Source organism: Myotis nattereri, assembly GCF_964212035.1.
Source record: "Myotis nattereri genome assembly, chromosome: 2".
Classification (NCBI taxonomy): domain Eukaryota; kingdom Metazoa; phylum Chordata; class Mammalia; order Chiroptera; family Vespertilionidae; genus Myotis; species Myotis nattereri.
In genome coordinates, this window is record NC_138076.1 from 129,956,685 (window position 1) to 129,971,007 (window position 14,323).

A 14,323-nucleotide genomic window follows, 5' to 3' on the forward strand; every position below is an offset into this window, starting at 1 on the left:
AACCCCTCTAGGTCAAGCATGTGAAACTCAAAGGCTACCATGGACCGAATAACGTAGGCATGTGGCCTGCAGGCCGTGGGTTTGACATGCTTGCTCTAGGTGCTATTATTATCTCCACTTTACTGAAGAAATAATTGGGGACAAATGTCACACTGTCACCAAAATTTAGCAGCAGTTATTTCTGCATCATACTCATAGGTAGAAGCATTATCTAGTTATTATCTAGTCAAAGACATACTATGTTATTACCTGAAATAGCAGGTAATACATCATCAGGTTGCCTTTTTAAAACATATTTTCAAACCATGTTTAATGCATTTAATTATATCAAACTTTCAGAATTTTCTTCCACAGATGGCAACTGAAGATTTCATTTGCACTTAAAAGTAAGCATCTAGCCCTGACCAGTTTGGCTCAGTGGCTAGATCGTCGGCCTGTGGACTGAAGGGTCCCAGGTTCGATTCCGGTCAAGGGCATGTATCTGGGTTGCGGGCACATCCCCAGTAGGGGGTGTGCAGGAGGCAGCTGATCAATGTTTCTCTCTCATGGATGTTTCTAACTCTCTATCCTTCTCCCTTCCTCTCTGTAAAAAATCAATAAAATATGTTTTAAAAAAAAGTAAGCATCTACTATTTAGGGTGTCTTTTAATGACACAAGTCCTCTCAATCTTTCTCTAGCTCTGGCTTTTACTGATTTCCGGGACATTTTGCTTGTTAATATAAATTTATTATTATGTAAATCTTAATAATAAGGTTTTTGAACTTTCTCTAATATTGATTAGAATTTCTTAGGATTTTGTTTCAATCATCAATACATAGTTTAGGATTTGATAAAATTATATTAGTTATAATAAGTTTTAACTAGTCAAATGATGTGAACTACATAAAGATGTACATGGTTTAACCAGCTGTTAGTAAAAAGAAAATATTCTTGCATTTCTGAAAATGAAAGTTACTGCTTTTCTGTTACTCTAATTCCCTTTGTGTCCCTCTTCATTTTCATATATGCATAAAAGTTTATTACAAGCCCTCGCTGGTTTGGCTCAGTGGATAGAGCATTGGCCTGTGGTCTGAAGGGTCCCGGGTTCGATTCCAGTCAGGGGCACAGGCCTGGATGCAGGGTCAATCCCCAGTAGGGGGAATGCAGGAGGCAGCCAATCAAGGATACTCTCTCATCATTGATGTTTCTATCTCTCTTTCCCTCTCCCTTCCTCTCTGAAATCAATAAAAATACATTTTTTAAAAAAGTGTACTACAATCGAAAATGAAGGGTCAGGAACCAGGGGTTGGGGGACAAGTGAGAAAGGAAGGGGCCAACTGTAATATTCTCAACAAGAAAGAGTTAAAAAAAACAACTTGATAAAATTACCCTCTTAATTAGGATTAGTTGATAAGAGACTTAAAAAGAATGGTGTGGTCCTTAGACATACAGATTGTTGGAAGAAAATTAGATAGTCCAGAAATAGGTTTGGCAATAGCTATAAGTATATGAATAAGAAGTAATTTCCTATATTAGGAGAACTCAGAAACAGAAATTTTAAAAATTGCCAAAAGTATTAATATACTTGGCCACATAAAACTGTTATATGTAAAAAGGGCAAAAAAGTAGAAGAAAAGTATATTTATGCTCTGCATATCATATCAACTACACCTTTATTCTCTTAACTAGCTATTAAAATTTATTAAAATTTAATAAAAGTGAGAAGCATTGTGATTAGGCAATCCCTTCCCTTCCCCCAAAATACAGTAAATAGTAGTAAATGAATGTAAACTTCTTAAAGCTTTCAAGAGACAAGAAAATGCAAAGTAAAGTAACAAGCTACAACATAATGTACTAATTTGGCAAACTTTTGAAACAGATTATATCTAAATTTTTGAGTCTTCAAGAAAATTTTACTGTTTTGCACTGCTGGTGATAATATAAATTGATGACAATTTGTAGTGGAATCCATGACAACAGTTAATAAAGATGGATGTAGAGGTTGAAAAACTGAAGAATGGATGACTTTTCAGGTATCTTATATCACTCTAGTAACTCCAATCTTTAGAAATATTGTATATAGTTTTATATATGTATGTTACATTATATTTCCCTCTCCTTTATTTCTGATGTTCAGGTCTTCATACACTTTTTTGTTATTGTTGACCTTCACCTAAGGATATTCTTTCCATTGCTTTTCAGAGAGAGAGTAGAATGGTGGGGAGGAGAAAGAAAGAGAAATATTGATGTGATGTGAGAGAGACACATTGAGTGGTTGCCTCCCACACACATGCCGACTGGCAGTGGGGAGTGAACCTGCAACTCAATTGAACCCAAGACCCTGAGCCACACAGGCCAGGGAAGATCTTCATGCACTTCTTAAAGGAATCACATCTGCTTGATCTTTACTGATTTCTTGCAACTTTGCAGGTTTCTCTGCTAGTTCCATGAATGGCATGAGTAGTCTACAGACTTGTTTTATATATGTGTGTGGAAGGTTTTGGAATTAAGAAAAGGTTGTTTTTGTTCCCTATCTACAGACATTGATTCTTGTCAATAACAAAATTAGCAAAATCAGCCCTGGAGCATTTACACCTTTGGTGAAATTGGAACGACTCTATCTGTCCAAGAATCAGCTGAAGGAATTGCCAGAAAATATGCCCAAAACTCTTCAGGAGCTTCGTGCACATGAGAACGAGATCACCAAAGTGGGAAAATCTGTGTTCAATGGATTGAACCAGATGATCGTCATAGGTACAGATATTCTTATAACTCTAAGACCAGGATTCACACTTTACCTTAAGACAGCGGTTCTCAGCCTGTGGGTCGTGACCCCTTTGGCGGTCGAACGACCCTTTTACAGGGGTCGCTTAAGACCATACTGCATATCAGATATTTATATTACAATTCATAACAGTAGCAACATTACAGTTATGAAGTAGCAACGAAAATAATTTTATGGTTGGGTTACAGCATTAGGAACTGTATTTAAAGGGCAAGAAGGTTGAGAACCACTGCCTTAAGAGATTCCAAGTAAGCCTTAGCTGGAGGGAGGTAAATTAGCTAGAATTTACATGTCTTAAGTCTATAGGAATGGCAGGAGCAGGGTCAGAAGAAATGGGATTTTGAATCTGTGCCTTACAATGTTTTTATTTCATGTCCTTAGGGATCTGGAAATATAGAGAATGCTCTAGAGCTGAAGTTACCCTACTGTATTTAAGATGCTGTACTGAATTAGAGATATTTGGTGATACATTTTCATTTTGGGGATTAGTGCTATTCTGAACATATATAAATCATTTGCTTTAAAATATAAAATTATAAAATTATGATTTATCATTGGCTTACAAAATGTTAGATTAAATTATTTAACAACATCTTTAATGTATTTTAGGAAAGTAATAGCCCCATAATTTGTAAATACTTGCTTTTGTTGATTTCTGGGCAAAGCTGTGTATGCAACTTAAATAATGTTGTTTTTGTTACTGCTACTCTTGCATAAATATTTGCTTTTTGTTGTTGTTATTTGTTGTTTGTTTTAGTAAGGGCCATTTTTACCAGATTTTACAATCCCTTTGAGGAGCATTGTTTTCCTTTCTCTTTTGATTTTCAGTCACGATGTTATTGAACCAAATTTCTGGTAAATTCCTTGTTGTAACAGACACTACTCTGACTTGCAATATCCTAAAACTGTCCTCTAAAAGCTCTGCACTTACTGCATTTGTAGAACTGGGCACCAACCCACTGAAGAGCTCGGGGATTGATAAGGGGGCCTTCCAGGGAATGAAGATGCTCTCCTACATCCGCATCGCTGACACCAACATAAACGCCATCCCTCAAGGTGATAAAAAATTCTCCAAAGCAATTTGAACATCTAAATCCAAAGGCTTTTACATATAAAAGCAAGCATTTTAGAAATTTGAATGGTGACTCAAGTGGACAACTTATTTCTAGTAAATTCTCTATCCCTCGAAGTGTTTCTACTGAGCCTGGCAGACTACTGGGCCATCTAGGCTCACTGTAGAGGTGAAGTCTTTTCTAAGATGTAAGTTAATGTGCCATGGTTTTATATGATAGAACTGTGATTTCACAAAGAAAAAAAAAGAACAGCTTTATGCAAAACATAGATAGATGAAGTAGAGTAGCTGGAATTTAAAGTGCAGGTCTTTCCACTCCTTCATGCTGCCAGATGGTTTGTTTTAAGAACAATCTTTGATTTTGCATCTTCCTAAATATCCCTCAGTAACATATTTCATCACTGAGTCATCTATTTTTCTTGACTTTCTTATGTCCTTTCCCTATTGTAGGAGCTCTTTTCTCATCTTGCTTTTATTTTCTAAACACTTAATAACATTACAATTAGAGGAACCAAATTTTATTCAGCACTTGACCAAATGCATATCATGGGTTCTGTTATTTGTGCCAAATGCTTTTCATGGATTCTGTTATATGAATCTCAAAACAATCCCCCGTAAGTAATATTTTTATACCTGTTGTATAAATGAGGAAAATGAGGCAGAAAGAGATGAAGTAAATTGTGATCAATGTCTTGGAGCTGGGAAGTGTCGGAGGTGGGGTTGTCAGAGCTCCAGTGTTTGACTCTTTCACTCTGCCTACATTAAGCCCTGTCTCCCTGCATATTTATATATGGATCTAACATACAAGTCTACCTTTCTTAGGCTGAGACCTTCAGCCTAAACATCACCAACCTTTGGGGACTCTTAATTTCTACATGTTATTTTCCATCACTGATAGACACAGGCAGTGGAATGGAATGGAGAGATTATAAATTCACTCTTGAGTTAGACCAGTGGTTCTCAACCTTCATAATGCTGTGACCCTATAATACAGTTCCTCATGTTGTGGTGATCCCCAACCATAAAATTATTTTCGTTGCTACTTCATAACTGTAATTTTGCTACTGTTATGAATCATAATGTATATGTTATGAATCATAATGAATATTAATAGATGTAAGACTTGTAATGCACACACGTAGTATTTGGCCCAAAGTAAGCTGTCAGTATGTTTTGTCTTAAAATGAAAACAGAAAGGAAAGATAAAGTAACTATAGTTTAGGTTCTTTGGCTCAAAGCTACAGTGCCAAGGCTAATGATGTTCTTTATAAATTTGACTCTCTCTATCCTATGCAAAGTTGTCTTCCACAGTCAACCTTCTTCCTGGCTATAACTTTCCTTTTGGGAACCTGACATCCCCAAAGGGAGACACTTAGAGACCAGGTAAGAATGATAGATGTGATGATAATTGTTGTTCTAGAGAGGCTACATTTTAAAAAAACATCTTTGCATAGTAAAAGGGAAGAAAACATTTGCATTCATTGCTTTTTATATACTTAACTTGTTTTATTCATAGGAATTGTTTAAAAATCCACATGTATTTATTCTATGGAGATTTAGGTGTTTGAAACCCTTTATATGAAGAGTGACTGTGATTTCCTGATACTTATTCATCAGAATAATACAATTGCGATTTCATTTCCTCCAGTTAAGGGCATGCTATTTTAACTCACTTGGGCTGTCTGGGAACTTACTACATTCCTACTTAGTTGCTAGATAATCTACAGCATTTGTAACTTTGAATCTCTGTTTCCTCATCTATGAAATGGAACAAATGAAAAATAATTTAAATATTGAAAATATTAAAGGAGCTAAATTAGAAAAAGTGCCAATGTCAGTGTTTGGTACACAACAGACATTCAGTAAATAAAATCTTTCCTTAGCATCATCCATATATAGAGACTAACTTGTTTTCAGTCAAATATGGACTAAACTTTTACATTAAATAGACAATCTTAATAGACTTCAGTGGGATGCAATGAAAATTTGGGACCAGACATAACCTGTGATTTTCCACTTCTGTTCTTAGTGGGCAAATAATCAACACTTTCAACCAAGCAGACATTAGTTCTACATGTAACCAATTTGCAGTTTTCTTTGTAGTTGTAAGTGGGACAATATGCTCTTTAAAAAGTTGTATAAAAACATGATACCTCCTCAGATGGCGGGTGGAAATGAACATAAAATATGTAAACTTTTATATTTATATTACTACATTTTTAGAATTCCTCGTCATTCAAGAAGTTCTGTCTAGAGGTTTAATACATACTTTGGATCTAAAATGATTTCCCAGGCGCTCTACATATGGCACATCACTTGATTATAGGCCTCTGCACTCCACTACTAACAGTTTTGATTTTTAAAATCCAAGGAAGCTTTAGCTCTTTCTGTACAACCATGCCTGAGGCATTTGATATTTTTATGGAAAAGTTGATTAAGACTAAGGCCAATATATCAATTAGTGTTTATTTATTTTTTATTTTTTTAAATCTTTCTACTGATTTTTTTAGAGGGAGAGAGAAACATCAATGTGAGAAAGAAACATCAATTATTTGCCTCCTGTATGTACCCTGACTGGGAACAGAACCCACAACATGGGCATGTGCCCTGACTGGGAATTGGACCAGAGACCCTTCAGTGCATAGGATGATGTTCAACCAACTGAGACACACTGGCCAGGGCATCAGTGTTAGTTTTTAATGATGATCATTAATGAAATAACTAGTTAACTTATATAGTCTATAATTTCTTTTTATAGTTCAACTGCTCATCACTTCCTTTTAGAGTAATTATAGTTTATCAATGACAGTGTTAGCCCATTAACAAAGGTGTAATAACTTAATAAGATTCAGGGCTTCACTGCAGTTCCACAATTGTGTCCTAACAATTCATAGGAGGGAAACATCTTCTACATGATAAGCACAGTCCACGTTTTTGTTAAAATCAATCTAGGAGAAAAGTGAAGATGTCTCATACTACTTTCAAGAGCATCTTATCTAATAAAAGAGAAACATGCAAATTGACCATACCTTCGCTACATTCATAAGCCACGCCCACCAGCCAATCAGAGCAACTATATGCAAATTAACCCAACCAAGATGGCGGCAGGAAGCCACAGAGCTGAAGCAAGCAAGAGGCTTGGTTGCCCTGGCAATGGAGGAAGCCAAGCTCCCCGCCAGCCTTGGCCAGATGTGGGCTCACTAAAGGCAACAAAGTTTCAATTATAAAAGAAAAAATAAATCCGAGATACTTGCTTCCAGTCAGCCTCCACTGGGAGCTTGGGTAACTGGGGGCTGTGGCCAGCCTGCAAACAGCCATCAGCCTCTCACCCAGACTGGCCAGGCACCCCAGTGGGGATCTCCAACCTGAAGTGGCTGTGGCCAGCCTGCAAACAGCCATCAGCCCCTCACCCAGGCTGGCCAGGCACCCCAAGGGGGACCCTCACCCTGATCTGGGACACACTTCAGGGCAAACCAGCCAGCGCCGACCTGTGCACCAAGCCTCTATCCTATATAATAAAAGGGTAATATGCAAATTGACACTAACAGCAGAACGACTGGGAATGACTGGTCACTATGACACACAGTGACCACCAGGGGGCAGACGCTCAATGCAGGAGCTTTCCCCTGGTGTTCAGTGCGCTCCCACAGGGAGCTCTGCTCAGCCACAAGCCAGGCTGATGGCTGCCAGTACAGCAGTGGTGGTGGGAGCCTCTCCTGCCTCCTCAGCAGCACTAAGGATGTCCGACTGAAGCTTAGACCTGCTCCCCACTGGCAAGTGGACATCCCCCGAGGGCTCCTGGGCTGCCAGAGGGATGTCTGACTGCCAGCTTAGGCCCAATCCCCCAGGGAGCGGGCCTAATCCAGCAGGTGGACATCCCCTGACGGGTCCCGGACTGTGAGAAGGCACAGGCCGGGCTAAGGGACCCCCCCGAGTGCAAAAATTTTTGTGCACTGGGCCTCTAGTGTATTATTATAAAAAAGATGAAGGGAAATAAGGAAATGAAAAACTAATGAACAAGATGAAAAGCAAGTTGTTTGCCCTAGGTGGTTTAGCTAAGTGGATAGAGCATCAGCTTGGGGACTGAAAGGTCCCAGGTTTCATTCTGGTCAAAGGCACATGCCTACCTTGTGGGCCTGATCCCCAGTATGGGATGTGCAGGAGGCAGCCAATCAATTATTCTCTCTCATCATTGATCTTTCTATCTCTCTTTCCCTCTCCCTTCCTCTCTAAAATCAGTAAAGCTTTATAAAAAAAAAGAAAAGAAAATTGTTTGTAACTGTATGTCTTTTAGAAATTATGCTTACCTGCTATTTTAACATTTTGTATCCATATTCCAGGTCTTCCTCCTTCCCTTACTGAATTACATCTCGATGGCAACAAAATCACCAAAGTTGATGCAGCTAGCCTGAAAGGACTGAATAATTTGGCTAAGTAATATTTTATATTTTTTCATAGCGTTCTATCAGTATAATGGCTAGGTATATTAATGCCCACATGCTCAGAATTAGAAACATGATTGATTTTTTACTGTACCACATTTTTTGTTGTTGTTTACAACAACCTCAGACTTCAGCTAGCCCAATTATTGCTGTTAAATAAACACTAATGAAATAGTATACTTACTGTAACCAAGATCAACCTCCTAGTTTATGAATACCCTATTATTGTAAAATTAAGATATATCATACTACAAGGCATTCAATTAAATTAGTATGTTCATTCCATATGTTCTTAGTTGCACTGAAGGTTAAGTAGATTATAACACAGTGTTCAGAATTTGAAAATGCATTAAAACTAAAGCTACCAAGATATAGAAATATTGGACATCTTATACTACATTATAGAGTTAGAATACTATTCATTATGATGAGATTCCCTAATGCTTATTCTGAAGAGTTTAAAATGTCTCTGGACCTCTAATGTAGCATAAAATATATTTTTAAATGTCTGGCCCTTTTTCACCTTTTCCCCCTTTATAAAATGATCACTAATGCCTGTCTTGCTTTCTAACTTGACTTTAATCATTCATATATTTGCAACCTGGTTAAGTAATAAAAAGAGGAGAGTGCTGGAAAACTCTTTCAGTTGTCTTCAAGGACACTCTGTTCTTGAGTCACATGCATTGCTGAATGTTTTTACAGAGAAGCATGGTGTTATGCCAAATTGGCTCACTCCTCTTTTTATATGTAAATTTCATGGTAGATAAATAAATACAAAGTATTCAGTTCATCTTTGAGAAATATTTACTCTGGGGTGGGTATATAATGCAACTTTTCCTATTTCTGTGGATATTTTTCAATGACCCAGTGGATGGTGAGGGCTGAAGATGAGCACATGCTAAAATCCTTTAATTAAAACTATTTTAAATACAGCTTCTAGTGTAGAAAGTATTTTTCAAAATAGTGTTATGCATCACCCACCTTTCTTTGTTGGTTTGATCCCTTCAGCTACAGAGAAATGTTGGAAGATAGGTTGCATTGCTTATTGTATGCAATTGTCTTTAGGACAGCTGTTACTATCGGATCAGTATTTGGATGAATAGTAGGGATAAGAATTAACAATAGTCTAATGTTCTAAATATGGTAACTCATTCATACTCATTGTACCTTTTTAATAAAATAGTTATTATTCTGAACTGAAAATGATATGGGTATTTTGAAATTCTGCACTTAAATATTAATGTCATATGCTTTGTATCAAATAGAAAGAAGTATAAAGAGCTGGTAAACTTTGAAAAGGTCAATAGAAGTAAGGATTTCTGTTTAAATGGATTGAATTCTATTCATTAAATTAGAGAAGATTGCGTCATTGGCCAAGCAAACTTTCCTTACTCTTAAATTTATCAAACACATCTGATTTTGGAATCAAGTCCAGAAAAATTTGTCTATTAAACCATCAAATCCTTGTGTTTTCTGCTTTTCACTGATGTTGGGACATGAGAAGTATTTTGGTGCTAAAAAATCAAAACTATGACAAGGAGAAGAAAGCAGCCATTAATCTCAGAACATTGTTGCAGGGCACATATTCCAATGAGTTGTTGGGAACAATGGGGGAGAAAATAGTGTGTGCCCCTCTGCAAAAGGAAAAAAAGATATTTTCAGGCAGGCTTCTCGTTTATTACACACAAACAGACACACACACACATATGTCATCATATATATCAATAAATATTATTATATCATCATCTCTCCCTTACAAGGTATGATAATCTTCTATGAAAAGAATCATGGATTGTTGGCCCACGTGTCTTCTGCCCTCACAAGCTAGGATAATATCTTGAACATATTAAGTTCTCCAATATATAAGTAAATTATTTAAAAACTAAAGTCTCCTTGAATAAATTATTAGGCATAATACATTCTAAGGAATGTGTTATCCCAAAATGGATATGGGATTTAAAATGTTGTAAGAAATAGGAGATAAAAAAGGAAAGGCTAGAAACAAGAGATGAATGCTTAAGACTAAGGAAGAACAAATATATTCTGAGTCAAGATTCCAGGTTAAGACTCTGTAGCTAAAATAAACCAACTCTACTATTAATTGCCTAAACTCAGTATACCTTAATCTCAGTTATTTCAACTACCAAGTCATGGTTCAAACTGGGAGACTTTGGTTACCTAAGCCAGCATCTAAACCTTAAAATGGCTCAAAGGTCAGAGCTAGCTGAAGACAAGTAGAAACTATCCTATAAAATGTGCCCAAGTCTCCTTCACTGCATTTGAAGAAACCCAATAGATTCTTCCTCTTTCTCTCCCTTGGAGCTTTCTGGATCTCTTCCAATATCTTCTTGTCTAATCCCTAGAGATTTTGGCCAGAGATCAAGGTCAGAAACCAGGGATGTTGGAACCAGGTACATTTTGACAGAAACAGATGGTCATTGAAGAATTCTTTCTAAGTAGTATAAGATGCTAATCATGCTAACCTTTCTGGAAGGTAGGCTTATTGACTCATTAGAAACCTGTGCCTTTTATTTCCAAAAAATAAATGTATGTGCTAAATTTACAATTGCTTAATTTCCAAAGTAACCAAAATGATAATAGTATTTCTTTTATTTCTCTCCCAAATGTATCCACTACATTCATTATATGGAGAAATCACATTAATGGCTATTCATTGATTATTTCAAGCTCTATGTTAGTACTGAATATACAAAACAGTCACTTTGCTCAAGGAAAGACATACAAGTACATAGTCCCTCCCTTGAGTTTTACAAAAACGTGACAGCAGGATGCTTGGTATTTGAGCACTTACTGCGGTACCAATTCAATTTGCTACTGTTAGAGGAATTTTAAAGAGGGTAACTCTAAGCTGAAATCTTAAGAAAAACTGGGCTTTGTCCAAGTTCAGTAAATTTGGAAAAAACACTCTAGGCAGAGGGAAGAGTAAATGCAAAACTGAAAAATGTCCTTTTTTGTGACTCGGTTAATCACATGCCTGTGAGAAGGCATCCATGTGTGCTGAATGCCCTCGTTTTCTCTTTGCTGTTGCAGGTTGGGACTGAGCTACAACAGAATCTCTGCTGTTGAAAATGGCTCTCTGGCCAACATTCCTCACTTGAGAGAACTTCACTTAAACGACAACGAGCTTCTCAAAGTGCCTGGTGGACTGGGGGAACATAAGTACATCCAGGTAATGCAATGCCACTAACTATTACAAATAATATCTAGTGAGCAAATCCTCTTCACTGGGATGCCAGGAGGTGGGGAGCTCTGCTTAGAAATCATTTAGCAAAGAGATATTTTAATGTTTCCACATAAATAGTCATTCTAGTTTTATAAAATACTAGTGTCCCGGTGCATGGATCCATGCACATTGAAAGGAAATTAATTAGAAGAAATATTTTAATACTCCTATTTGCCCTTTCTCTATAATAGAAGTGTCAAACAAATTCACAATTAACAATGACAGATCGAAACATATGTGTGCAATTGGCACCAGCGAGAGCATTAGATGTTATCGCGCATGTGCTGGTCAACTTAGCCTTTTATCTATATTTATAAAAGGCTAATATGCAAAGTGTCCCATCGGGAGTTCGACCAAGAGACCAAGAGTTTGATCGCTAGCTCTGACATGTGCTGACCATCAGGGGGTGGTGTGGAACAAAGGAATGCCCGGGATGGCAGCTGGCAGCTGAGGAAGGAAGGCCCTGGGCGGCAGCCAGAAAGCCCCAATTGGCCCTGATCTTTGGCCAGGCCTAGGGACCCTACTCGTGCATGAATTTCATGCACTGGGTCTCTAGTACATATAGAATAAACTTGCTTAATAAGACCTGTTTTCTGATTTAGCTAAACTTTTTCCAGCCCAGTGAAACATCCCAACTTCTCTTTCAAGTAATTGTCAGCAAAACAGCAGTAACTATCACATGAAGCAGATTATTATTGTAGCTCATGCAGAGAGAACAAAGGGTAAAATATATAACTGCAGCAGTGTTTGACTATATTCTGTGCAGTGAGAAAACCTGAAGTCATTTTCAAGGTCCACCATTTCTTACTTCTTTTCAGTCAGGTCGTTCCTAAACTTTCTAAATCTCCATTTTCTGGCTAATGGGAAAAAAAAAAAAAAAAGGCTTTTACTGAGTCTCCTATCTACCTACTCCAGGACTTCTGTGAGGATCAAATGAGAAAAGCACAGGAAAATGCTTCACAGACATTTGGTTAAAGTGTAAAATGGCAATAAAGCAAGTCATGTTCCTGGGCTGAAGAAACTCCAAGGAAGCTAGTTGCTAGGGAGAGGAAGCCAGATATTGCTATGTAACTTCATTACCCAGCGCCCACAGCCACTGTTTCTGGGCTAGGCTGGGCTGTGGGCTGCATTTTGCACCATGGGGTCTTGGCAGCATTGGCTGCAATTTGGTGGGGTATTGCTCCTGGGTGGTTGTCAGGGCCTGTGTCCCACTTGAGGGAAGCCGAGTGTTGGTTTGTTGGCACCATGTCCGTGGTGCCATTTATTTTTAAATGGCCAGTGTGCATCACGGCAGCTCCTGCATTGAGCGTTTGCCCCTGGTGGTCAGTTTGTTTCATAGCTACTGGTCAGATGGACACTTAGCCTTTTATATATATAGATAGGTCCAATTATTATTATTTTTTTAATTAAGGCTATTGCCTTGAACTTACTATAAAGCTTGATTCCAGAAAGTAATATTTTTTTCTGAGGTAGGTACTTTCAAGTCACAGATCAGTGTGATAACATACTGATTGGAGAAGATGATATAATCTGTGACGCACAGATATGGAATAAAATAGTAGGTTTAACATGTAGCTTCAGCAGATATCATATAGGTCAAAATGGAATGTTTATGTAGCAATGTGACTGAATTAACTTTATATAAACTATGAAGTTAATCCTCAAAAGGATTAGAGGACACAGTTCAATGACCCGCTGTAGTAATAGAGCATTAAATTGTTTCAGAGGTTTACATAGGTACTTAGTTCTTTGGTGATTCAGAAATTAAAACTTGACACTGACACTATGTTATGGTAAAACCATTTTATAAAGTTGCTCTTTAGGTAATCTAGTATCTCAACTTTATTACTTGGGGGCTCAAGATAGATTTATCTTTTACTCTGTTATCAATGATATCAATAAATTACTGATATTTATAAATGAGTTGTGACAAAAACTCCATATTAAATTGGTATATCACAATTTTCATTATTTTATGCTAATTCTTTTTCAGTGGGTGCTTGATGATGGTAGAGAAGAGAGTAAGCAGGTTTGAAGCCACAAGTAAAACCAGGTCTTTTGAAAGACCTAATAAGAATAGGTATAACAATGGTATAACAATTACCATTGTTAATATTAGAATTTTAGTTGGTGGTGGGTTTTGTTTGTTTGTTTTCATTTTTAGATCTCAGTATAATCATTCTCACCTTCTTGATTGCTCTTTTTCCAATGTTAGTCTAAATACATTACTTAAAGTTCATATAATCAATTTCATGGGTTTATTAAGAACATTTATGAAATATGATGGGATGGGATGGGATAGAACAGAATAAATTTAATAAAAATCACTGTCATGCTAAGTATTTTAAAAAATTGTTTTATATGCACAGATGTATATGTACTAACCTCAATATATGATGTGTTTCATATTGTGGATCACAGTTGAAAATATATAAAATATGCTGTTTTGAAGTTTTTGTTGAATATCAACAAATATCATAGACTTCCATACAGGGTCCCACATTCAGAAGGCCACCACTCTTGGTTTTCCATATCTAATAGTTAGCTCATATACTCATTTTATATCTCTTCCTATAGGCATCATGTGATTTCAACCAACCTACTTCTTTTTCTATAAATTTATAGTTTAATTATATAGTTATTCAACATCACTACAATCCAGTTTCAGAACATTAATATTACCCTCAATATATTTTCTTAATTTTTAGTCAGTTCTGAATCTCATCCCCAGACACAGGGGACCATTAATCTTCTTTCTGTCTCTATGGATTTGCCTTTTATGGACATTTTATATAAATGT

At 36.9% G+C, this 14,323-nt stretch overlaps 1 protein-coding gene across 5 annotated transcripts in view; it reads left to right on the plus strand.

The window, feature by feature from the left end:
• Positions 1-14,323, plus strand: part of DCN (decorin) — a 41,316-nt gene that overhangs the window by 24,954 nt on the left and 2,039 nt on the right. For 2 of the 5 annotated variants that reach the window (XM_081082567.1, XM_081082566.1), the window contains exons 4-7: positions 2,521-2,734; positions 3,708-3,821; positions 8,178-8,271; positions 11,331-11,469. In XM_081082567.1, coding sequence (XP_080938693.1) covers positions 2,521-2,734; positions 3,708-3,821; positions 8,178-8,271; positions 11,331-11,469 — 561 coding nt within the window. Of the gene's footprint in view, positions 1-2,520; positions 2,735-3,707; positions 4,026-8,177; positions 8,272-11,330; positions 11,470-14,323 lie in introns of all 5 variants that reach the window. The other 3 variants (XM_081082569.1, XM_081082568.1, XR_013995490.1) reach the window with 2 other exon arrangements.